General features: G+C 36.3%; 1 protein-coding gene across 1 annotated transcript; it reads right to left on the reverse strand.

Annotated features, from left to right (window-relative positions):
- Positions 1-231: 231 nt before the first annotated feature.
- Coq6 (ubiquinone biosynthesis protein COQ6, mitochondrial) lies at positions 232-27,217 on the reverse strand. Its single transcript, XM_067099941.1, has 11 exons — positions 26,966-27,217; positions 23,926-24,116; positions 23,089-23,217; positions 20,415-20,519; positions 16,878-16,985; positions 13,712-13,774; positions 9,441-9,548; positions 6,812-7,017; positions 5,613-5,728; positions 648-814; positions 232-388 (listed from the first exon to the last, which is right to left on the reverse strand). Exons 1-11 carry the CDS (start codon positions 27,153-27,155, stop codon positions 359-361), a joined length of 1,413 nt encoding a protein of 470 aa, XP_066956042.1. The 5' UTR covers positions 27,156-27,217; the 3' UTR covers positions 232-358.
- Between the last annotated feature and the right edge of the window lie 299 nt (positions 27,218-27,516).

Genomic DNA, 27,516 nt, shown 5'->3' on the forward strand with positions numbered 1-27,516 from the left:
CATAGGAAGTGAGGTTCTTGGCTGCTAGAACCCACAGTCCGTGGGGCGTATGGTCAGCATAACTATTTATCCAGCAGGTAGTCTTTTAATTTGGGATGGGAGAGTCTATAATTTGTGATCTACAACTTGGCCTAATTTAAATGATAGTTTTAAACTAGTGTTGTTTGTAAAAACCACATACTCCACAAGTATTTGTACATGATTTCATCAGTGGTTTTAAGAAAAGACTAATTTTTATTAATTTTATCTATTTACAAGTTATACAATATAAAACATGCATACAAAATTGAACATTTTACAAGGAGTATTAATTATTATACATTAAGCATACAAAGTAATTAGCAAAAGATGGAAATTACTAGCCCTCTGCATGTCGCATGAAGAAATTCTGCAAAAGAAGACAAGGGACAATAGGTTAGGAGATTTGAGGCACAAAGTTGAAGATACAAAATTTTCAAACAATTTCGTTTAATACGTATAAAACACAGGCAAACAAAACAGTATGTCTTAATTTCTCAGTTCCTCTGTGAAAGTGTCCAGAATTTCAAGTGCTTTTATAAATTCCATGGTAATTCATTCTTTAGCATGTGCCTGTAAGCCCTAAAAATCAAGATTATAGTGCTGAATAAGTCTCAATTTTAGCTCACCTTTACAAATGGAATAGCATTGACAGTTGACAAGCCAAGTGATCGAGCCAAAACAAATGGAAGGGCTTTTGTTGCGTAAAGACGATATAAGCCATCTATGGATGCCATAGTGGCAATGTTGTGTTTCTGACGTTGGCTTTCGTATCTATACAATTCTCGTTCGTCACCTGTGGAATTAAAGAGGAAAACACTACAATCTGTCTATACATGGAATTCAGGTTTTGCTTGAGAAAAGGTAAAGTATATGTACCTCCACTTTATCAAGAACAAAGAAAGTAACATCTAATCCCCTGCTGCCCAAACATACAGTATTGTACATCAAATTTGTAACATAGCAATATTCTAAAAAAAGATTGAAATTTTTTCTATTTATACAAACCTGAAGTCTTCCATTTAGGAGTGTTTTTGGTGGACAGCAGGATTGGTTGCTGAAGCTTGTTAATAGCTGACTAGTAGTCAAGTGGTGGCAGGAAGACAAGTGGGAGGGAGTACCTAAGGGAGTAACCTACCCACTCTCACCTGTCTGTAGACCCTCACTTTTCCTTCCACAAGAGGAACAATTATTTGCCTTTTATAAAGAAACTCGCTCTTTAGGTAGGAGACACTGTCTTGGACAACAAGAATGGTGTTCCCATGACCACGAAATGTCAGCATCTTGGTCACATGCATTAGCAGTGAAAGGGTGGCTCTTGCAAAATCATATACAGGGGTTGATAGGGCCCTGAGGCAGTTTGGTACTTTTATTCAAACCTTGCTCATTTCCTATTTTCAGAAGAATTCTGTCCTTCCATTTATATGTATGTGAGGTCCAGGTTGATACTGATAAGTAACATATTTCACAATTAAGCCCCAAAATGACAGTATTCTACATGAATAAATGGCAAGTGGAGGAAGTCCATTTTAAGCCAAAAGCATTCAGACAGAATACAGTACTCCAATGAGTAACTTGCCTGCCTGCCTCAAGCCAGACCAGTGTGTTCTTGACTTGTGGCAGCTTTAGTCAAAGAGAGAGGGAGAAAATGATTTTCCATCATCAACAACTCCCTGACTGTACACTACCCACTAGCCTTAGTTAGGATGCATTTCTGAGTAACTACCACATGTCTAAAGGGGAAGATATCCTGTTCCAAAATCAGGACCAAACAAAAATGTGAGATCCCCACCATCCATGTGCTGGACTAAATACAAGAGACCATGAAGGTGGCCAATGCATTTCCCAAATGCTAAGGCTAATGGAATAACACTTTTGAGGGCAAGATACTTATCCATACCTTACTGCTAAGGGACTAAAAGGGAACTCTAGTAAGATTATAGAAAACAAGTCACACCTAAAACCACAGGTGTAAGGTCATAGAGTGACAACTTGAAACAAGGACAAGAGGCCATGCCCATCAGCCAGAATACCTAGTTCAGTGCTAAAAGACAATCCTTAATTGCAGGGACATAGAATAGCTTGTCTCACAAAAGAGATGATGAAGTGTGCAATCTGTTGGAGAGTGGTTCCAATCAGCCACAAGTAAAAAATGTTCCAAAGTTTCTTCTGCGCAATCGAGTTTTCAGTACAACGTATACTGCTGTATAAAACTGTCAGCTATGATAACCCTTAATTGCAGGGGCAAGGAATAGCTTGTTTCACAAAAGATAGATGATGAAGCCTGCAATCTGTTGGAGAGTGGTTCCAATCAGCAACAAGTACAAAATGTGCCAAAGTTTCCTCTGTGCAATCGGTTTTCTGTACAATGTATAATGCTGTATGAAACTATCAGCTAAGACCGGTAGCGCTTCAGTTACTCCCCAGATGTGGTAGAGTTAGGGTTCGTCGCAAGCCTCCGGAAACCATTGCCAGATGCACGATTCATGGCTAAATTTAACCCTAAACAAAATAAAAACTATTGAGGCTAGAGGGTTGCAATTTGGTATGTTTGATGATTGAAGGGTGGATGATAAATGTACCAATTTGCAGCCTTCTAGCCTCAGTAGTTTTTAAGATCTGAGGGCAGACAGAAAAAGTGCAGATGGACAGACAAAGCCGGCACAGTAGTTTTCTTTTACAGAAAACTAAAAAACCACTCATAACAACTGTGACAGAAGATAGCCCACATTCTCTGATAAAAACCTGAGGAACACCTTAAGGTATCTAACATCTCCAACACTACCTTGCAAGATAAGGCTCTCTTACTTGAGCTGCTGATAGTCCCCAACTATGAAGGGCAAGCAACTCCATGGACTGGTGTTACCGCAGCAGATGGGGCTGATGAAGAAGAGAGGGCCCTGATGGATGGGCATCCAGAAATATGTATACTACTTCTGATCTAAATAAACAATGAAGTCACTTGTCCTAAGAGATTAACACAGAACAAGAAGTTTCCATCCTTAACTAAGTATGCAGAACAAACTCATTCTAAAGCAAGAGGTCAATGACTGGTCTCTAGCCTCCTACTGACCTCTCCAACAGGAAAAACTAACTGGAAAAGCCCACAGAAAGGTGATTTTGCAGTCTGTTTCTCCAGCATGGCCCTAATCTCTGTTTGCAAGTCCAGGGTTGGATGATTCTGGAGGGTACACTAGTAATGTGATTGGTAAAGGGGGTGGGCAGTCTTTAAAGTGTATAGCACCTGTTCTGAAGAACCACCAATACTAGCCAGGGCTTAGCCCCAAGTCATTGCCATGACCATTTGTTAGCCTGCGAAGTCTAACGAAGTTCTACCTACTGGGGGTAGGTTTCTGTGTCCTCCAGGGAATGGTAGCTTCACTGATGTCTCAAATGTGAGGGAAGAGGCTTGGAGGAATATGTGGAGGCTAATGAACTCAATCCACAACTATGAAAGTCTGCCGCCTCTATCAATCCTGCACAAGCAAGGACCAGAGCAGTCTAAGTGACAGCACTGTTTCAATGGCAAACACTAAGGTCTACTGACTAACAATAATGGGTAGTGAGGGCTGGTGTGGATGCTTCACTAAAACCACTGCAGTCTGAGAGAACCTAATGATCTCCCAGTAGTAGCTTTCCAGGTTTTGCAGATACAAGGGCCTCAGTCCCTAATGCAGTCCATGGCAGGCTAAAGCCTCTCTACTAAAGCAAGAAGGGAAGTCATGTTAACTGGACATGGTGATGCTTCACAGATCATCATGTCAAATGTACAGAAACCAAAGGGCAGCACATTGGACCATGAAGATGCAGGTGTAGACCAGACCTGCTAAAACTGGGCTCTTGCTTGTTGGCAACCAATCCTGTTAGCACCATGGTTGGTACTGTGTATGGGTGACTGGTCATATGCCAGTGAGAACCATGCAGGTAGGCTTTCCCTTTGTACCCCTGAAAAGAACAGACAAGCAAGGGAAGAGCCCAGGTCAGTTATCCCCACCTGAGATGTCTGGGCAGGTAACTGAGCATGCATAGGCTCATGAATTAGGGACTGGTCATGAGCAAGCGCATGAACTGAGTCACTTAACCTTCTCATGGAGCACCTTTCCTGTGAACAGGAATGATGACTACTATACCTCTTCAAGGATAAAAGGTGCTGATGTGAAGTCCTGTATGACTTTGGAAATTGAGCACTTTTAGTCCGTCTTCCTGCCCCTTCTAAAGCTTGAAGACCAAGAAAGTTGAGGAGCAGCCTGAGAACAAATTAGCAGTGGTTGAGAAGGTAAATCTGCTCTTTCTTGCCTTGCTCTTTCTAAGCCTCTCACCCAACTCATACACTACTGCAGAGAACACTGTCAAGGCAAGAATCCAAATAGGTTAGAAGTTACAGCAGCAACAGGGTCTATTGCTGAAGCAGGGAATCAGAAAACACCACAAACAGCAACAGGGAGGGACAACCAACGAGTCTTCTGTAACTCTCAAGAGTCCACTGGGAACACCAGAAACTTGTGATGCAAGAGAATGAATGACCATACATCTCTCTTATCAGGAACAAAGAAAGCAGTTGGCTAACTGTTGATCCCTCTGATTTCACCAAAGACTGGGCCACCTGGCGAGAATGACGGGTATCTGAACCAGCAGCAGAGGCAGGGGTAAGGATATAAATTGCATCCACAAGAGATGTTGGAATGATCGGTGGCATACTGCTGTCTGGCAAACCTCATGGGATTCTCTTGGACTACTACTGCTTCCTACCATACTTCTGCCACTGCAAAGGTGACCAAGCATAACAAACATAGCAAAGATCCTTTGCACACCCTGACCCTTGCAATAAGAACAAAAAGTGTGAGGATCAGCTTTACAAGGCAATACAGTGCCCACATATGCACTCTCGTACAGGATATCTATCCATCAAACAGACCAAAAGAATAAGTTCATTAGCTACCATTAGCAAAATCTTGATGAGAAGGCAGTGTTAACAATACCTCAGGGTCTGCAGACATGTTAGTGAGTGGGTACTCCTTTCTCACTTGCCTACCTGCCACCACTCTTCTACCTTGTTAACATGCTACAATGGAAGAATCAACTGTCACCAACGATACTAGGCAAGTATTCTTGAAGGAACAAATTTATAAAGTATGATACACAGACTAGGGATATCATCAGCAAATTTCAAGCAAGTTGAATTTAAACAACTAAAACCGTGAAAGTCTTTACCCTGACAGTGTAAGATCAAATTTAGTTTCCAATAAAATTTAAGTGTAAGCATGTATACCCAAAACTGACAAGAAAAGATGGAAAAAAATTAAATTAACTTTTGTATTTAGTACTTACAAATGATTATTCTCCCTATAAAAAAATGTGTGTTGAGGGCCCTTCCTGACTCTAATGCTTGGACTCTGGCTCTAAATACATACCATAACATAATAAAAACTGGGAGTAGCCAATTAAAGAGCTTTATTTTGATGTAAAGAAAATCTGAAACCATCCATTTTTTTTTTTTTTACACAAAAGTCCTAATTAAACTAGTCATTTGAGCTGTCAATCTACTGTTTATATGGAAATAAAATCACATTCAGCTTACCTGGTAACTAACTTACCTATATCACTACCATTTAGGACTGAGTTTTCAAGTGTAGTCAAAAGACAAGATACGTCACCAAACCCTAGGTTAACACCTTGTCCAGCCAAAGGGTGAACTCTATGAGCAGCATCACTGGAAATAAAAAAAAATATATTAAAACTTATATTTGATAAAACATACAAGTTTTGGGACTACTGTATGTAGCTCTTTCAACAATACAATAGCTTCATCTCTGCTAACCATCATGTAACAAGCAACATGTTTAATATATTTATGCCTCTTACCCAAAAATGGGAAATCTAGCCTAAAAATAAACGAAACAGGAGTTAACCACTGAAGGAAGTTAAAACTCAGCCTACAAATCACGGAAATACAGGTGAGTGGTTCATAAAATTAAGCATATACCTCTTGTCTCTACTACTTTTGAGCTGGGTTTTCTATTTTGGTTAGATGCACAGATGTTTATGCATTTTACTAGTTGCATGGAAAAGTCCCAAGTAGAGTTTACTGCTATATATGGAAGACCCTACTTACTGCATTTGCAAACCATTCCAAAGCCTCAAAGACTGAAGTAATCCTATTAGAGTAATAGGTTGAAGTAATCTTATTAGAATATCTTCAAATATGTGTTTTTACAAAATAAAAACTTATTTTGTGCCCATACGTTTAACAAAACATTTACTTTATCCATACAAAGTCACTATTTGGGGAAGAGGTGTATGATGGCTCACCAGCATTGTTTGACTAGAAAAGTTGGTAATGGGAACCTGGGAACTTCTTTCTTTCAAAGACTGATGGTACATTCCATGGTCTGAATACCTACAAGTTGCCAGCTCAAAACAGCAAAAGATTTAGGAGATTAAGGAATAACTCCAAAGTTCTCACCATGAACAAGTAGCTATTTCTATTATAGGTTTACCTAATTACCAAGCACTCAAAAGGAGAAAATTGTGCAAGTTAGGTAGACAATGATAAGTTGAGCTTAGTGCATGCCAATCCAAAATTACACTGAATGTACAAGTGTACCCATGTGACAGTAATGTTCCCACGGTAAATGAAGCCTGATTTATAACTAACAATATGAATATTTCCCTTTAAAATGTAAAGGTGCACAATGAGGTCTTACTTCTTGTAATACTAGCACTGGATACATTTCTAATCTTCAACTTAAGGTATCAGTGAATTAAAAAAAAAGGCTTACAAAAATTAACATACCCAATTAATACTACTCTGGGTCTAACATAGTGTACTGCATGTCCTAAACCCAAAGGGAAAGCTCCTCTGGAATTAGAAACAATGCCACCAATACCCGGTGGAAGCTGTCGATAATCCGACCCTTGTCCTGGTGCTACTGTGTTTAAGAGGTTCATCCACCTTTCATGAATTTTCTGGACAACTGGGTCACTTGCACTTTCATCCCACTGCAATAACAAAGGAATATTTAGTATAAAAGACAAAAATCCACTCTTTAAGTACAATAACATAGTCAGACTGTCAAACTAATATCCACTCTACTATTAACTAATTCCATGAGTCTCAAACTACCAAGCCTTCCAAGCTATTTTTTATTTTCCTTGAAAATAAGTTAGTTAAAAAATATTGCCAAAAATTTGCTGTATGATTACGTTGCTATTTCTGTGTCCCATTAATTTGCAGAACTAAAAATTTAAAAGTCCATCAAGGTGAGTACTTCCATATAAAAATATAATCTAAATTCTTACTGGAGTAAACAAAAAATGACAATGGATAAAAGTTGATCAGTGGCGGTTTGGCTGTTATATCTCTTCAATCTTTACACATTGAGATTTCAAGCCTTCATCTATGCAACAGACCCTTGGCCTGGCCACTCGACCCTTTAAGGGAAGAGATTTTTACATACAAAGAAATCTTATATCTCGAATTTGTCTCTTATTGAAAACATGTTCAGTCCATTGGCCATAATTTCATTTCTGCAAGTCTGTCTCTTATGTCCTGATGGATCTGCTCTCCTTGTGAAAAGACCATACTTTTCTGGCTCTTACTTTTCAGGTAGGCTAACTCTTTTCTTAGTAGTTCCAATACTTCTCTTGTTAACTGAAGCACGCTATTTAAAAAAGAAACTCATGGAGGATAGTTAAACACAATATTGTCCAGCAAGTCCAAATTCACAATCATAACTACTGTCCTACTGCAATATCGTCTACAAAATATAAGTTCTTAAAAGGCAACTGATATTTACACAAGAGAACAGTATTCTATTGACTAGTGACAGGATTAAAGATCTGAAACTTGTGGCATTATAAACACCACTGTACTGTACTTAGTTTTCTGACAGCATTAGATGAATATTTTAAGTTTTGTGAAAGGGACAGCTTGGAGTTAAAGATAAACCACCATGTATTTCAGAATCATAACGTAACGATACAGAAGCCTATGATGGAATGTTAGCAGTGTGTAAGATCAGCCCATCAACAGTCCTAATTTTTTTCTGGATTCCAGCCTCATACCATTATTAACAGAACATCTTACTTATCTGTTCCTGATGCCTGTTAAAGCAAACAGCACATTCCACCACAATTTAGAAGAGTGAGTAATTACAAATAAGAGGCATCCTCTGCATCCCACTTAAAGCTATTTTCTTGGCCACCAATCCCATTACTTCAAGATTAATATCAATAAAAGTCACTGGAGTTGATGAAAACATTCATGACACTGATTCTCTTGCCAATCTTTAAGAAAAATGGCTAATGAGATCAAGTATTTAGCCTTCAATACGTATGTTACACATATGTCTAAAAGCTTTAGCTTTAGAATAAAGCAAGCCAAAAGCAGCACTAAAACTGATATAAGAAAATCCTAATTCATTCAGTGTCAAAGTTTTACTGTTTGCATACTACCTATCAAGAAGTAACTGCCTAAATGCAAGGTATTGTGTTTATATGTGTATACAGATCAACACTGTAACTACTTTTGAAAGCAGTTGAAGGATGGTGTTGAAACAGGTATTCTACTACACTAAATAATATTTAGAAAACAAAAATTCACAAAAAAAATTACATATGGATTTTAGGGGAAAAGGCCCACAGATTCTTGTTAAATATAATGTGAAAATCTATCTGTTCTGGCAAAATTGGTGGCAAAGGGGCTCAAGAGAACAGGTATAAAGAAGAAGAGTATCAGCCAGATACAATTTAGCCTTAAAAGTACTGTGAAATAGTTCTGCCTAGTCCTGGGGGTTAGATAATGAAAGGAATACAGGTAGTCCCCAGTTTATGACGGGTCCGGTTTACGACGTTCCGAGGTTACGACGCTTTTCACATATATTCATCAGAAATTATTTCCCGGTTTACGATGCATGTTCCAGGGTTACGACGCGTCGTACGCCTATCCAACGGAAGAAATATGGCTCCAAAATGGCAGAATAATAAAAATTTGGAGGTTTTTTTGATAAAAAAACTCATTAAAAATGCAGTTTACATCGTTTCCAATACACCCAGAGCATTAAAAGTAAGGTTTTCTTAGGATTTTTTATGATTTTCAACGATTTTTCGGCTTACAACGCGGCGTAAGAACGGAAACCCCATCGTAAACTGGGGACTGCCTGTATTGGATTTACTGCACTCAGTTTCAAGTTAATGGCTTTAGCTCAACCACAGATAAGGATGAATTATTTAAGTATTTATGGCCTGATTTAAGTACGAGTCCAGCAGTAAACTGATTTCCTAAAGTTTAAATATTTTATTCTTCTGATAGGTTTCACCAAGTAAAACATACTGACTCTGTATTTTAAAACAATAAAACTTTGTAAACTGGAGAGAAAACACAATTAGTGATCTGTAAAAGAATAATATTGTACTGTACTTACTAAAGCTCTGTTCAGGGCATCTGTGAAATCCTCTTCTGAAAGTCTCAACAAAGATTTTGCTTGTTCTTTTGTAGTTGACCATACAAGAGAACTTCTGTCATGTGAGAGCTGAAAAAACATGTACAGCCTAGATATACTTTAGTAACTTACATCAATAAAAAATGTACATTTTTTCCAAACAATTTCAACCATTTACAGCTTACAAGTCATTGTTGAACGCAGTCATTGTCCCTAACTCTATGTGATGCAAAGGGTCCCAATGAAACTCTGCCATTCATGTCTTTTCTGTGCTTTATCTTCCACAAATCTCCTAACTTTTCTGGCGACCACAGGAGCCCAGCTGACACTATCACATGCCATTCTCCCAGGGATTGTGTGAAGTACAAGTCCCCCCCCCACCCCCCAAGCCAGCTAACTCTCCTTTTCACTATTACCTCTTCTACATGTGGAATTTGTATAATTTCTGACTACTAGTACTGTATTCTTAAAGCTTTACTCTCAATTGACAATATTCTTTGGATGTAGTTTCACTGCCTTATGATTCACAGCTGTATACAGTACCAATACAGATCATACTAGACTTGCACATACAGTATTCGGTAAGCAATTTCTGTCTATTTGATTTCCACATGTTATTCAGGCTGACAATTGTTTGATTTGCAATCGTAGTCTTTTCACTAAATGCCAACTTAAGAAACCTATACAGGATATTATTGTTCCTAAATTTCTGCCATTATTAGTATTTCTGTTTTTCTTAGATTTCTTTCGAGTCACATCTCTCTAGATATTTAATGAATTCTGTTAGGCAAGCTTTGTAAATCTTGTGGTGTTTTGATGATAAAATAAAAGCACTGACTAGGTATTCCAAGGCTGTTAACTTTCTATTGTTACTTCAACCTAACCTTTCTCTTCCATATCTGACCAGTTTTTTCCATTATAAAAATCTATGAGAAAAGCTAGAATAGCTACTTAAATTATGTTTGGCTGAGAGACTTACACATTAGTAATCACATAAAAGAATAGGTCATACTTATTTAACATTACAGCTGTTGAGACTAAGTACCTATGAAACTACACATAGGAGACTTTATTAACACTCAAACACCAAAAAGTAAAAGACATTACTCATAACTTAATTCATGTCTCCATTAGTAGATAACCTAGGTGACTCCACATTCATTATAATGGATAACAAGTGCCAAGAAATGATACAATAACTTGTCTAGTTACAGTAAGAAATACGAATGTACCATCAGATTTGTAACACCTTGGAAAAAGGAAACCAATTAAGACTGGTCCTGCCTCGCTTTCTCCTTGAAGGGGCTACTCTTCTAGAAATTATCAATACAGAATTCTGGTTGTCTGAAATACATATCAAAATTCAGGTCTTCAACACCTTGGCTTCTTCAAATACAAGTATTTTAGGAGGGCTTAAATGTTAAAAAGGAAAGATAGTTGAGTTTCTCTAAAAGATGTGCAGATTTTCATAAAAAATCAGAGTATGTTTAAGAAAAGCCATCACTCTTCAGCCTCTTATTTGATTATATATGTTAATGCCTAAGCAGTCCAATCACTCTCTCTCCATGTAAAAAGATTATGTAAATTATGTTTACATTGGTCAAATGTTGTATAATGATGATGGTTTCTTAAGTCTCCTAATCACCATTTATATTGAATTAAGAAAATTTATTTCAAACTGTGTCAACAGTTTTATTACTTGAATGGGAGATGTATAAATAATTTGAAAAGCAATAAGAAAAAATTGCATTTGTTCTTTCAAACCCATTTATCATAAATAGCCTTATTCCATGTGAACGGCTAGCCACACCAACTTGACAGCTCTTGAAAGAAAAAGGGTTCCACTGTGTATCCCCAAGATTATTATCTCTTTCAGCCATTACTGTGATGCTTTATTTTTATTCAGTCAATTTTCACATCTTCATTTACCAGTCCACCATAAGCCTTGGTTCTCCAATTCTGCCGTTTATTACTACACATTACTTCTTCCAGCCTTAGTATTAAGATATTTTGTATTTTGTTTTCATGACTATTTTTCCTTTAATTTTGCTAGCTGTACAGGGACATCTATATACCTTAATTATACCTCAGTGTACTTAAGTGGGCTTAAGAGTTGAGTCTTGCAGTTCCTTAGCGGAACAGTTCGTGATCAGTAGTTCCTCTACACACAGCTACCCATGTACAAATGTTATGCTCTGACATTATAAATGGTGATTCTTCCCACTTTCCCTCATCTTGTCACGCCATGCTTACATATGTCAGGACTCACGTCTTGGCAGCCATAAGACTGATGAAGCTTCTCCTCCACAGATGCCTCCCTATCCAAGTGATCTCATGATTCTTGGGTGGATATTCCTCTCTTTATCACCTGCTCCCTCAGTGTCCTGCTTTGTTTCTCCTACTTATTTCCTTGCTTCTGTGGTAGTACCTATGCCTTCCCTTCATTGGAGTTCCTTCATTCAGCATATGTCCTTTTCCTGTTTCAACTCGAGAAGGTTGCCTCTGTACTCCAGGGCCAGTTCTTGGCCATGGTTAATTTGTCCAAAGAACTATGCTGCCTCCTGTCTCATCTCCTGTGATTGTGATTTCCATGGCTTCAGTTAAATGTATCAAGAAACCTCAATCCCTACCTTGTGCAATTTCTACAGCTCAAATGAACTTGAACTGTTCCTTTGTACACAACTGTTCTAGTGTATATGACTGCTTGAGTGTACTTGGCTGCTCCCATGTACATGGCTGCTTTTGTATACCTGACTACCCCTTGAGTACTCTACTGCTCCAAAACACTCAAATGCTCCTGCAAACTCTGTTCCCCTGTACACAACAGGATAATGTATACTCAACTATGCCTTGCTACTCAAAAGCTTCAGTATATCAAGTGCTCTAGCATCATCATCTCTTACAAGGCTCTTAAATTGCAAATGAAGCTATTTATGAGTAATAGGGTTACAAGAATAAATGATGTGTTTACAATAAAACTTCTTTTTTTCAACAAACCACCTTATAAACTCCAAACCCTCTTCACCTTGAGCTAGGCATGCACTTTGGAACCTTTTCTCTTATTAGACCTATCAAGGAGCAGTGACCGGAAACTTTCCACACAAAGCCAGGCTACTTATGATTAGTAGGTTTGCAGACAAACATGCTTTTCATGAAATCATTGTATGTAGTTCATGTTGACAAGATCAAGAAGGGCAGAACAACTCAAATCTAGCTCAGCAACTGCAAAAAGATAAATAGAGAAAAAATAAAAGTTTATGGATTTTACTGCCTAAGGTGAACATATGGATTTTACTGCCTAGGTTCACAAAAAATCTGATTAAAAGATTCAAGACACAGGCAAGAATGCTAGGAGCCTGTAATTTTCATGTGGGACATTTACAATCTCTTTACAATATCTGTGGTAATCTGAGGAGGGGTTGACTCATTTCCCTTAGCAGAAGAGTATTTAGTTATGCTAAAGGACCTCTCCAGAAGAAAGAAAAGGTGCAGTTTTGGACATGATGTTTTACACACAACCTTTCTCTTTAGTTGTCTTCATTCACCTTGCCCTGAAGGAAGTAGTTCCCTAAAAGGGGGACCAGAATTACGGCATTTATCAGTCTTCACAGATCCTACTTATGCATGCACATCAATGACCACAGCATTATGGTCTTTGGTTTGGAAGAGGTACAATAACAACCATTCAGTCTTCTATACACACCATGAGCAGTAGTTTCCTATGGAAGGATTCCAGACTGGCCAACAATAACAACTTCATTTTTCTTCCACAGAAGATTTAAGATTGGTAACTGCAACATGAAGGAAAAAATCCAACACACACACACACAAATTCCTGGTCACAAGGTCCTCCAACCAGCCAGGGAAAATTCTCTACTGTTAGCACACAGTGAATAATCACCAACCAAAGTGCTTATGAAGCCCAGTGTAGTGGGGCTGTTTAAGTAGCAGTGAATATGCATGAAAGATCCACTGCCAAGAGCAGAGGACAAGGTAACTGTAGTCTTAAGGAACAATAAATTGCAAAGAGATCAAGACAGGATGAAAATCTTGATAAAAACTTATATCAGGACTGAACATTATGCCTTGAATTCAGTGTACTTGGTAATAGAAATCATATTTTGGGTATAATTAAAGGCATACTTGGCATGAGCACATACAAACTATATTTTGTAATTCTATAATGTCACATACAATCAATTACAGTATACTGTATACTAAGTAATCACAATAACACAAGCAAAAACTCTTACCGGTAACAAAGCAACAGGTCCAGTAGGTAGAAATCGCTGCCAAGCTACAGTATTTTCTGTGTCCTGAAAGGATGATGAATGCTCAGAAACTTTGAATGAGTAAAATCTTTACTTACTTCTACTTCATGGGCACTTTTCATACAAGATATAAAAACACCCTAAAATGTAAGTGGGGTGATAACAGTCTTAAAATTCAGTGTGTAGTCTTTAAAGCTGATTAAAAAACCCTTCTCTCTTTTAATGTCCTGACCAAGGTATGCAGTTATTTATTTGTAACTGTAGGAACTAGGTTCTCAGAAAACCTTGCACTTGCTGAAATGTAGATATTAAAATCAGGCTTTTTGGGAACGGTTGGGATAGGCTTCTGCAACCCCTTTGCACTATAAGCTTAAGCTACACTAAACAGTATTTCACATAAAGATAACTTCCAATGCAATTTTATATTCAATACTCTTAGTTAATAACCAAAATTTTAAGCTTGTACGATATATTGTAATTAGAAACTCATACATTAATGATGTCTTCACATGAGCATTTGGAGACCACAAACCTCCTCCATTGTTGGGTGATAGTAATTACTGGGATACACCCTATCCTAACCTTCACTAACCTCAAGTGAGGTGCTGTCATAACCATCATCTTGAGTGATCTACCTACCGTAGGTCCCTTCTCCCCTAACATTACAATCCCATCTCTCCAAAAATCTAATAGTAAAACATTTGGCTTTTCCAAGGCTCTTTTAATGATATTTTTGTAAAAATCTGAAAAATTTTTCATGATCATGTTAACAAACAAGTGCAAACAAATGTGATCAAAATCAAGACATAACCTCCTGCTGAAGGTAAAAAATGTTTCGTCTTTAACATAACACATCCCTTTTCTCTCTCTCTCTTTTTAAGCACAGATGTTAATATCAAGATGCAATTGAAATAAATATTCTCTTTTAATCTCAGTGTCCTTCTCTCTCTCACAAATTTACTTTAATCTCTCTCTCTCTCTCCATAAGTTTACTATCTTCTTATTTGCATTCTGTCTCATGTTTGTTCTTATTCCCATTCTTTCTCTGCCTCTCAAGCATAAAAATTTAACATAATGTATTAATACAGTATCTAACATCAAAATGTAATAAAAATGAGATTTCTGAATCTAAATCCTATCTTCAGTAATAAATGATAGTACTTCAGGGTGAAGGACATTGTAAAAAGTGATCCCTAAACCTTGGCTATGCCCAAAACAACCAAAGGCAGGATTCTGCCATACTATGGGCAGGATAGTGGAGATTGCGGCCAGTTTGACATTATAAAAACCAGCTGCTTCCTCCTCCACACTTGATGTATCAAAAATCAATGAAAGTTGCAGCTAATGACTGTTTTCTGACAGGCAAAATAACTTAAAAGTTAATTTCTGTGATTTCCATCATACACTTATTAGCAACAAGGTGTTTGGATAAATAGTGGCCTCAAACTGGCTTTTAAGTTTGAGACTATATTCTGCCAAGAACCAAATTGAATTGAATACAGAATTTAGGCCAAGGGCCAAGCACTGGGACCTATGAGGTCATTCAGCACTGAAACGGAAACTGACAGTAAAAGGTTTAAAGGTGTAACAGGAGTAAAACCTCGCAGTTGCACTATGAATCAATTGTTAGGAGAGGGTGGAAAGTAAGGTGGAAGCAAAAGAATATGAAAGGAGGTACAGTATAAGAAATGAAAAGGGTAGCAGTTAGGGGTTGAGGGCATGCTGCAAAGAATCTTAAGTAATGTCTACAGTGCACTGCACGAGGTGCACTGATAGCACTACCCCCCTACGGGAATATACTATTGAGAGATCTGAGACCTTAATATTTTGGAAATCTGGTCAACCATTGAAGCCCATTCTATAATTTTGTGTGTAGGTATCTGGAAATTTTTGGAGAATGATCAATATTATAGCCACCATTGTTACTCCATTATGGCCATCCTTAGCATCCATTCTTCATCTGAAAGCTTGACAACACAGAGTTAGAATTGCTGCACATCCTCCTCCTACATATCTTCACAGCCACTGCCATCAATCCTTTCAGCTAAACTCATGATATACAGGTACTGGACATTATTTTTCAATAATTTTATAACATTTACTGTAACCTGAACACTCTTCCATGATACACTTGCATAGTCTACATTATCCAGTCACATCAATTAAAAGGTCCATCATCCTGGAGTCACAGTTTTCATCCAAACGATGACATCCAACACAAAAGTGTATTAAATAACCCCTTCCCTAATGCCCTTAACATCTCTGAAACATATCTTTAAAAATGGCAAACTCTGTGTACCAATGAACTGCATAATAACAGATTAGACAGAATCACACGTATTATTGGATTACCGTTTTTTAACCAAAAAGTGTCACACTGAAGTAATTTGATCTATTCTTTGTATTTCCTGCACTTGTGTGACCATTGGATAATTGATGAACTTCCCATGACTCAATTACATGTACTATATTCACAGAATGTAGGTCAACATTAACATTTACAAGCATCTTATGTGAATGTCTGAGCTTTAACCTACAGTGAATTTTAGGTTTTGGAAAAAATCAATTATTGAAATTTTTTCAGAATCTTTATCATTTTCATTTTATAAATTTTTGAAGGATAGCAAGTTATTAGATAAAATTTAAATTTGATTATCAATGACAACCCACTAGGGCCAATGCAGTGCACCAGTGATCAGGGTCACTATGCTTCAATACCACTGTTTTCATGAAAACTAAAGTACAGTCAAAACACATGGCATTTTAAAGGAGCAACAAGAAGATATCCTTATTCACTGAAAGCCTACCAAGCAAAGTTAAGTTTGTGTTTGGTTAGAGATGCATTGTACAGCCCCAAGTAATTAGTTTGCAACTGCAGTCACTGTGGAAAAGCTAACACAATATACAACATAAAGAAAAAGAACTGATTTTTTAAATATGTGAATAGACAAATCAGAATTGCTGATTACTGTACGTGGACAATGGCAGCCAACTATCAATACTTTTTAAATGTTTCAGAGGTTCCAAAAATTACCTAAACCACAAGTAAGCTGTCATCTACCCTACCCAGTTTACTGGAGTCTTCAAGCAATTTAAATTTTACTTTGTAACAAAAAATGTTTCTGTAACATTTCTAAGCCACACTTACCTCGGATAATTGGAGTGTTGCTACTATTCCCATCTGATCATAATCCCATGACAAATACTGTGTTCCCATTGCTTGCCTTACCAGAGACTTTGCTCCATCAGCACCAATCTGTCAAAATATTTATAAAAATAATTTATGATATTTATATGTATTATATACAGTATTATATATATATATATATATATATATATATATATATATATATATATATATATATATATATATATATTTATATATATATATATATATATATATATATATATATATATATATATATATATATATATATATATATATACAGGCAGTCCCCAGTTAACCCTTAAACGCCTATTGACGTATATGTACATCGACTAAAATTGTCTGTTGGGTGCCGAGTGGAGCGTACGTGCGTGACTACAAAAAATTTCAACCTTTCGTCAACTTTGACTCAACCAAATGGTCGAAAAACGCAATTGTAAGCTAAAACTCTTACATTCTAGTAATATTCAATCATGTACCTTCATTTTGCAACAAATTGGAGGTCTCTAGCACAATATTTCGATTTATGGTAGAATTTTGAAAAACTTTTTCTTACGCACGAGCGTAACTCAGCGAAAATTTCAGTAAATTCTTTAAATCATTTTGTCGTAATGTTTGCACTGTTCTATATTAGCCATTACATAAAGTTTTATATATGAAAAATGTGTGCAATTTCATGTACAATACAGCAAAATACAACCCATAGTTGCTAGCTTTATCAGTTTGGAAATATTTTCATATAAAACCACGATAACTCCTAAAATTTCAACCTTTCGTCAACTTTTTCGACCCGAAATGGTAAAAACGCACTGTAAGCTAAAACTCTTACATTCTAGTAATATTCAATCATTTACCTTCTTCATTTTGCAACCAATTGGAAGTCTCTAGCACAATATTTTCGATTTATGGTGAATTTTGAAAAACTTTTTCCTTACGTCCAGCAGAAATTCTTTCATCACGTTGTCGTGAATGTTTGCACTGTTTTATATTAGTCGTTACATAAAGTTTTATATATGGAAATGCGCAATTTCATGTAGAATACAACAGAAAATAACTCATGGTTGTAGCTTTTATCAGTTTCGGAAATATTTTTCATATAAATCACGATAACTACTAAAATTTCAGCTTCAGTCAACTTTAACTCGACCGAAATGGTAAAAAAACGCAATTATAAGCTAAACTCTTACATTCTAGTAATATTCAATCATGTACCTTCATTTTGCATAATAAACTGGAAGTCTCTATAATAATATTTCGATTTATGGTGAATTTCTGAAAAAAAATTTTTTCCTTACGTCTCATGCTGTGATAACTCAGCCTGAACATCTCAGAAATTCTTCGTCATGTTTTGTCGTAATGTTTGCATCGTTTTACATTAGTCGTTACATAAACTTTTATAAGGAAATGTGCGCAATTTCATGTAAAATACAACAGATATTAGCTCATGGTTGTAGCTTTTATCAGTTTTGAAATATTTTCACATAAATCAAATAACTGCCAAATTTCAAGCTTACGGTCAACTTTGCTCGACCGAAATGGTAAAAAAACGCAATTATGGCTAAAACTCTTACATTCTAGTAATATTCAATCGTTTAACTTCATTTTGCAATAAATTGAAGTCTCTAGCACAATATTTCGATTTATGGTGAATTTTTTAAAAAAACATTTTCCTTACGCTCTGCGTGGTAACTTTCGGCCGAACATCTCAGAAATTTTTCGTCTCTGTCGTAATATTTGCACCATTTTATATTAGTCATTACATAAATTTTATATATGAAAATGTGTGCAATTTCAAAGCAGAATACAACAAAAATAACTCATGGTTGTAGCTTTTATCAGTTTTGAAATATTTTCATATAAATCACGATAAAGAGAAAAATTGACTCGTCAACTTTTCGAATTTAAAATGGTCGAAAAACTGCAATTGTAAGCTAAAAATTACTTACAGTCTAGTAATATTCAATCAATTAGCTTCATTTTTCAACAAACGGGAAGACTCTGCTACAATATTTCGATTTATGGTGAATTTTTAAAAAAACATTTTTTATGTCAGCGGCGTACACGAATTCATGCATCATTTGTGATAATATTTTCTCAAAAATTTGCTTTGATCGTTTTAAAATTTGTTTATACCAAAATCATTGCAATTTAGTGTACAATACAACTAAAAAAATTAACTCATCAGCTTTAACCGTTTTGCTTACAGCGCGATTTGTATACAATTATATCTGATTTTTTTTTGCTGTCATATATCCAATATTTATATATGATAATGATATTTTTTTCATTTCTGATGGTTGCATATTAAACTTCAGGCAATGACAAGAGCCAAAATGAACTCTTAATCTGAAAACTGCGTGCTGTGATTTTTGAAAAAACTTTTTCCTCTTCGGCGCTTAACTCCACGAGCGCACGCCGGCATACTGGAGACGTTTTTGTAAATAGGGCCAGCGTTAAAGGGTTGGCGGGCTCGGTTAACAGCGATTTAGTTTTTATGGCTTTTGTCTAGCGAGAAAATCAGCAATTTTCCGTGCCAAAAATCGCCGATAATTGGGGTATTGTGCTGAGACATGCCTAACAGAAGCGCCGATAACTAAAAATCGATGACTTTCGGTGCGATAACCGAGAAAATTGCTGAAAAGCGCTAAATAATTTTGGTTGCATGCGTTTTTAGGTTATCATCACACCCTCAAGTAACGAACCCTCTGCCGATAACCGTAGGACTGCCTGTATATATATATATATATATATATATATATATATATATATATATATATATATATATATATATATATATATATATATATATATATATATATATATATAAAATATATGTATATATAACATTAAAAACAATTGTCTTCGTGGCATCAATAAGTTTCTTGCAGGTACCTTCATACCGTCTGCGCTTTTTCTGATTCTCGTTTGTCAATTTCTGGTGAAAAACATGCAGATATTAGAGGGCAGTTAACAATCTAATTTATTATTGCAATTACAGTCATATATGATACATGAATTCTAAAATCAAAATTTACTTACAAGTTTGTTAAGCAACCATGTTGGAAATTTATTATCAATCAGTTTTCAACAAAAAGTTGGCAACTGAAAATAAAATCATCATACATGCATATACAGTACTTCCAAATCTAGATAACTGCAATCATATGACTTCATAAGTCATATAAATGGAGTATTAAAATAAAAAGCAGGTGGTCCAAGTATTTCAAAATTAAAATCTCTTCTTTTGTCATAAGGTTTTGATAGAAATTTATTATTAATAACTTTAATATTAATATCTAATAAGGATTCTGTTTTATAAGTACTCTGGGATATAATGAATTAACAAAAAATATACCCATATTAGTCAATGAAATGAACACAACAGCAAGTTTTAATGAAATTTCAAATCTACAACTGTAGTTCGAAGAATGTTTGCTTAAAATGTGAGAACAGATCATGAATATAAAGTCTGAATGTGACTACAAAAAACAATTTAGGAGAAATGTAAACTTTCCTTACCAATAAATCTGCAGATACAGTGCGTCCACCTTCAAGATTAATTTCCACCATTGCAGATGTATTAGTTGGCAGCGAGTAGCCCTCAACTTTAGAACTATATTCCACCTGGAAAGATTTTTTTATCACTGTATTAAGAGCAAAATTTTAATCTAAACTTAAAGTAGTAAGAAATGTTGCAACCTTTTACAAATGAGCAAAGTCGAACTAAAGTTGGATACAGTGCTATGTATGGTAGTGAAATTCACATTGCAGTGCATGATGTGCTTATAGTATTTCAATATAGCTTTGGAAACCTCCACACAATATTCTAGCATAACATAATACGTAATAAACTCACTGTATAGTTCCCTTTTACAGCCATATATTTAATGAGGGCTATAACACAACAAAACCACCAGGGAGGGTATCTTCATTACCTGCTTACTGTCATCAGATTCAGCAGATACCAAAGCTGCTGTGTAACTAAAATTACATGTGGGACAGGACAAAGACATTCCTAAGAGAAAGTGTCAGTTCAAAAACTTAATCATCTGTACACCATAAAAAAGATGATGTGCCTAATAGACACCATTCCTTGTATATCAGCATCTGTTAAACCCTCTGTTTAACTGGATGACCAGCTGTAATGTATTTTAATATTTTACACCACAGCCTGCCTTTTCACGTACATTTTGCTTTCTTCCTTTTGTCCCTGCTAGCTCCTTTTACACATTTTGGGTACCCAAAAACACATACTTTATTTATAGTATGCAATTGCTGATCATCGTCTCTTATACTGCATCTGATACACTGTATTATGTTCATGAAACACCACTCCCACTGGGCACTTTCCTTGGCTTCATTTTTAGTTGTCACCATAAGGTTGATACTGATTACAAGCATTTTCAATTCTCTCTTTTATCTTTTATACATTCTAAAATAATTTCTTACATTGTCTAATTATTAATACTATTGTATACAGTACTTTAGTTTAATGAGACCAATGATTCCATTTTTAGACTCTCAAAAGGAATGCTCAAAGGATTTGATGTTAAATGAGGTGACAACTGGAGCAAGGTAAAGTTAAAAAGTTGAAAAGTAAATTAGGAAAAGAATGAAAGGAACAAGCAAAAAGTAAAAGGCATAAAGCAATGCAGCTAAAGCCAAAGACAAAGACCCTTTGGTACTATCTACTTGGTGTCAAACAATGCACACTATAAGTGGTAACCACTTATACGGATAATTCTCAAACTGACATCAGGTCAGCATGCCTCAGTAGATTCATTCATTACTATGGCAAACCACAGAAAGGATTGTGTGGCTCCTTGATGGACATCAACATTCATCTTAAATTTTTTTATTATCAGTTATTACAGACATAGTCCCCGGTTATCAGCGGGTTCCGTTTCTGAGGATGCGTGATAACCGGTAACGCTAACCGAAAATCAGCAATTTCAGCGCTTTTTGGTGCTTTCAGGAGTTATTGGTGCAGATTTTGGTTGCTGGCGCGATTTTTGGTTATTAGTGCCTCTGTTAGGTATGTATCGGTGTCAATACCCAGTTATCGGTGCCGATAAGCCGAAATCGCGATTTCCAGCGGCGAAAATTGCCGATTTTCATCGCTAGACAAGCCCATAAAACTGGATCGCTGTGCCGAGCCCACCATTAACCGGGACTGCCTGTATTAGAGGCTAAAGACCTCTTTGAGCAAGTTTATTGAATTAAATGGCTGCATTATGCAAACTGATTTTATACTAAGTTTTCTCATTATAAAATCAATTCACATACTGCAGCCATTTTATTCAACAAAACATTATTATTATTATTATTATTATTCAGAAGATGAACCCTTTTCATATGGAACAAGCCCCACTGACTTGAAATTCAAGCTTCCAAGGAATGTGAGCAGTGCAATTCTTTCTGTGGTTTGTTCATTTGAAAGAAATAACAGAAGGTAATAGGAAATACAGAAAGAACCTGTTTTATAATATAGTACCATAACTTCTCAATACACACACAGGCAGTCCCCGGTTATCAGCAGGGGTTCTGTTTCAACAGCATGTGATGATAAGTGAAAATCGAGGATAACCGAAAATTGGTGAATTTTGGCGCTAATAACCAGAGATAGGCACCTCAGTTACGGTATATATTGGACTAATAAGTGGAAATTGGCGATTTTTGGCACTGAAAATTGCCAATTCTCATTGCTAGACAAGCGCCGTAAAACCGGATTGCCGATAACCAAGCCCGCTGATAACCACGGACTGCCTGTATATATATAATTGTTTTCTTTATTAGAAAAATGCAGGTGCTGATACTATTTTTAGAATTAACCTGCTAGTGCAAAGGGTCAAAAGTGTTTGTCTGCTTGATACCGGAAACTATCCATGTATGTATTAAGATTTGCCCCCCCGCCTTGGAAAATATGCTGCGGGCACCCAATACATATATAACCACAGTAAATGGTCTTGTTTCTGAGATCAGTAAGAAATGGCAAGTGAAAAATAAAATTCTGCTTGAGTGAATGCTTGTGAATATTGTACAAAGGAAAAACTAGCTACTGGCTACAATAATGAAGGTGTTATAATACCAACAGTTTGTAAGCACACATCATCCTACTTGTACTGTATTTCAGTCCATCAAGATCTTCAGATACAAAAGAATGCATGTTGTAATGTGAACATCTCCAACTTACCTTAACTTGATCAGGTATTTTAGACTTGATGGCTTCCAATATGACATCATTTTCTACAATGTGAGCCAAGCATCCTTCTTCAGGGTTCTCTTCAAAGCATATCATTGCTTCTGAGCAAGCCTCCCAGACCTTAATTAAAGTAACTGCAATTAAGCACAATGCACTGCCCTCTAGTTCAACCTTATGATAACTAACAGGATGTCAGGTTGTATGTTATGAAAAAAAAATTCTATGCCTGATACAGCAGAGTTGTATCATAACCTTTGATACATAAACTATACACATAAAGTGAGCTGTTGAGCAATACCCTCTTGATGATAATAACTCTACCAGAACATCAAGGAAATATCCCCAATTATTGGAGGACCAGCTTACAAAAATTGACATTAAAATGAAACTTTGGTGAAAACTGAAGAACTTACAAAATGAAAAAGGTGCTCTAGTAAGCATCTTATAAGTGAAACAAATAATTCACTTGAGTTCCCCTTACAAGACAATACCAGACATTAGCTAACATTTCATCTGAGCCCCAAAACTTGATAGTTTCTTAGTAACTGATTTATTTAATAAAATTTGGATAAAGTCAAGCACTGGGGGATTTTCAGCCATTCAGTGCTGATGAAAGTGAAAAGAGGGAGTTGGAATGGTTGGACAGAAAGACTGAAGAAAGGAAGCAGAATGGAAAAAGACAAGTACAATAGCTCCCTCCACGTTAGCATCCTACCTATACACCTTCCATTAACCAAAATGATGGCTCTATATTCCACTTTATAATTAACTACTGTAACACTGCTTAGTATAGCTATGCTTTATACATAATCATGAATATATAAATACCTGCATTCGCCTGATGGGCTGAACTCTCATGCTGGTCATAGCATCCCAGACACCAAGTTTTGTAAATAGGTCTTGTGTATTCCTGTTCAGTGCACATACCCTATTACCAAATTCTTCTGGTAAATGCCAATCTTTCTTTGGAGCACCCTCCAATAACAGTATCTTTCTATCACTTAGTCGACTGCTCTGGCCTGAAAATCATTATGTATATTGTACATACAGTACTGTATAAAGCATTTATACAAATACACACAAGTATATTAAAATAATACACTGCTACCACTGAAACTCAGCACAAAATGCGGTGTACAAACAATAATAATACTTCCACTATCTTCTTGAACTATGGTAGCATTAAAATGTTGCAATTTTGCAGATATAATTCACCACTTTAATACAATAACATTAGCAAACCAAATAATGCTATACACAGGTTATGGATATACCAGTCATTTGATGCAATGGACACTTATTTCCACAACAATCCATCATCGCAAGCAGTCCACTACAACCCATACAAGGCTAGTAAGCATTATCATATAACACAGGATCTCCCCTCAATCTATAAACTTTATGGGAATTTAGGAATTCTCTCTCATTGGTCTTTGCTGTATATCACATTCAACTTTACTAAGAGCATATTTATGTGTAATCCACAAACCATGACATTTTTAAATACAGTCCAGTAAAACATATTACATTTAACATACAACTACAGTATAACCATCTGTACCAGACTTTAACAAGAATAATGTTTCACATGAGACTGAGTCATGATATCACAATACATTTACTAAAATAAGAACTGTTATGTACTGGTATGTTTTGTAATATGTTATAAAAACTTTCTTTTTCTTTCATTTTCCATACCTCTTAATGCTGAACACGACAGACCTCATGCATGCTTCAACAACACCAAAGTCATAACAATCTGCTTGATAAAAGTTAAGTATACCTTAGTTTAACCAGACCACTGAGCTGATTAACAACTCTCCTAGGGGTGGCCCAAAGGATTAGATTTATTTTACGTGGCTAAGAACCAACTGGTTACCTAGCAAGGGGACCTACAGCTTATTGATGACTGTCCATGCAGGTTATCAGGACAGTATTTTCCCCCCTCATTTCTTTACTGTTTAATCACTTAGCAGCATGGAAACATATGCTTGAGATAAATGAAAATAAGTACTGGCAGTAGTTCAAACTTCTTTGAAGATGATGTTGGAAAACCAAATACTGCAAAACTCTCATGGGTGCCACACCATAAATGGTGATTGGAAAAAAAGTGTGAATATATATGCAGTGCAGATTTGGGAAAATAATTCAGACATCTTTGAAGGTGAAGTTGAATACCATTTCAAGACTAAATAGTGCATGCAGTCTTTCCTCTCTTTTGGGCTAGTGGATGAAGATGGATTACTATACAGTGTATAGTGCAGAGAAAAATGAAATCTCTAAACCAGTATGGGGATTTCAAAAACTGTTCTTAAATTTGATTGAAGAGGAACCACATGCATGGCCTTTACTTCCCATATGAATGTGTTTATGGCCACTAATTTACTTGACACACAAGACTTTCAACTGGTCACGACATGGATTGCATATGAATGGATTTGTGAAAGAAGTTGCTAAGAAGACAAGAGAGAGGCTGCAAGATGTTGGAAAGCTAAAATGGTAACTTTGCAAATTTCTGAAACCTGGTAACAGTACCTAATAGAACTAAAACTGCCTACCTTACCATTATCATGTAGTTACCACACATATTCAACAGGCTAACAACAAAGTTCTGTAACCATCCCCACTAGCACACTGGCAAAATTTCATTCCATTTTGCAGAGAAATCAATTTGTCCTAAATTAATTATTCTTTATTATTTTAAAGAGCATTTTGGAAACTGCACATCCACGAAATCAGTAAAGGCAGCAGACTATGACCATCTGTTTTAGATGAAACTTCAATATGGTTATGTTAGGATGGTTGCACTAAACCGAATGATGAAATTTAGGCTAAAAAGCAAAGCACTGAGGCAGTGTTAGGCATTCAGCACCTGAGATATGAAAAGAGGGAGTTGGAACAGTTGGACAGTAATATAAAGAAAAAAAAAAAAAAAAAAAAAAGAGATGAAGAAAAGGATCTAGAGGTGGAACTGGGGGAAAACCCAGAAGTTGCACTAGCAAATAATAGGCCAGTTGGAGAGCAACATGGGAGACAGGAAGAGGGAATGGCATTAAACTAAAAGGCTTAAAGTGGGTTGAGCTAGAAGCTAAAGTGATGTGTAAACACCCTTACATATGCTTAAAGAGCACAACCTGAGGAACTGATGATACAACACCCAAATAGGATACAGTAAAACTGAAGACAACTACCACAGTCTGGCTCCTGACAGTTACTGACCGGAATATTTACCACCTTTTGCTTCAGTGCGTAAAACTGAAGACTACTACAATGGCCTGGGTCCTACGTACTGCCAACCAGAATTATTTACTACCTTCTGTTTGTTTTTATGATATTTGCCATCTTTTATTTATGTCTTTACATTAATCCCCAAGGGTCTACTACTAACAACGCCTATTTTGCAAATAAACTGGTAGGCTAATTATTGAACCAGAGGGGCGTGGCAGTAGTCTTCAGTTTTACCCTTAAGTCTTTACTCATGTTTATGTTTATGATATTTACCCTCTTTTGTTTATGTATTCACCTTCATCACCAATGTAATAAACACAGCTCCAATTTTGCACATACATTAGGCTAGTTACCGAACCAAAAGGGCGCGGTAGTAGTTATCAGTTTTACTGGAGATACTAGGATGATGAGCTTAGGTTAAGGAGAATCTAAGCTCCCATCTGGACGACTGCAGGTCCTACGTTTGCCTACCGGTAGTCATGTGTGACACATGGTGTGCACTATACCGGTAAATGCAAAGGGTTCCCATTTTTTCTCATCTGACCTAAATTTGGTTTCAAATTTAATTTCAAAAGCAAAGTCAACACTCCCTTTCCCACGTCTGAATTCTGGGAGAACCTCCCAAGGGCAGCCTACTTACCCAAGCTGCAGGCCATTGCAAATCCAACCATTCCCCCTCCAGATATGACAATGTCATAGTGGTTATCACTTTGTTCTTGAGTGTCACTGGACGAAAACTGCCGAATATATTGCGATAGTGGCCGTCCTTTGAGCAGCCATGTGGATGATCTTCTAATATGCCGAGCACACCTGTACAATAGTAAAACCATTATTCGTATGAAAGTTATGGGGAATTTGCAGGTCGAGCCGACTTTGTTTACACTGTTAAATAATATCTGTTTTCTACCTACCATGATGAGATCTGTTGACATATACAAACATAAATTAATAATGTTTCTAAAAATCATTGTAAACGATTACTGAAAATTTAAATATAAAGATTTTCATTGCAAAATATTTCGTCGTGAAAGTTACGCTAAAATTTTTCTCCATGGAAGCAAATTCTAAGATAAGGTGCTATTCAAATTTATTCTATCTATGAGAAGGCGAAGGCTACACAAATAATTTATTTGCATTCAAATAATAGATAAAACAACAGGGACAAGAAGGAATAAAAAGACTCACATCATA

This window comes from Macrobrachium rosenbergii, chromosome 56 (genome assembly GCF_040412425.1).
Source record: "Macrobrachium rosenbergii isolate ZJJX-2024 chromosome 56, ASM4041242v1, whole genome shotgun sequence".
In the NCBI taxonomy this organism is placed as follows: Eukaryota; Metazoa; Arthropoda; class Malacostraca; order Decapoda; family Palaemonidae; genus Macrobrachium; species Macrobrachium rosenbergii.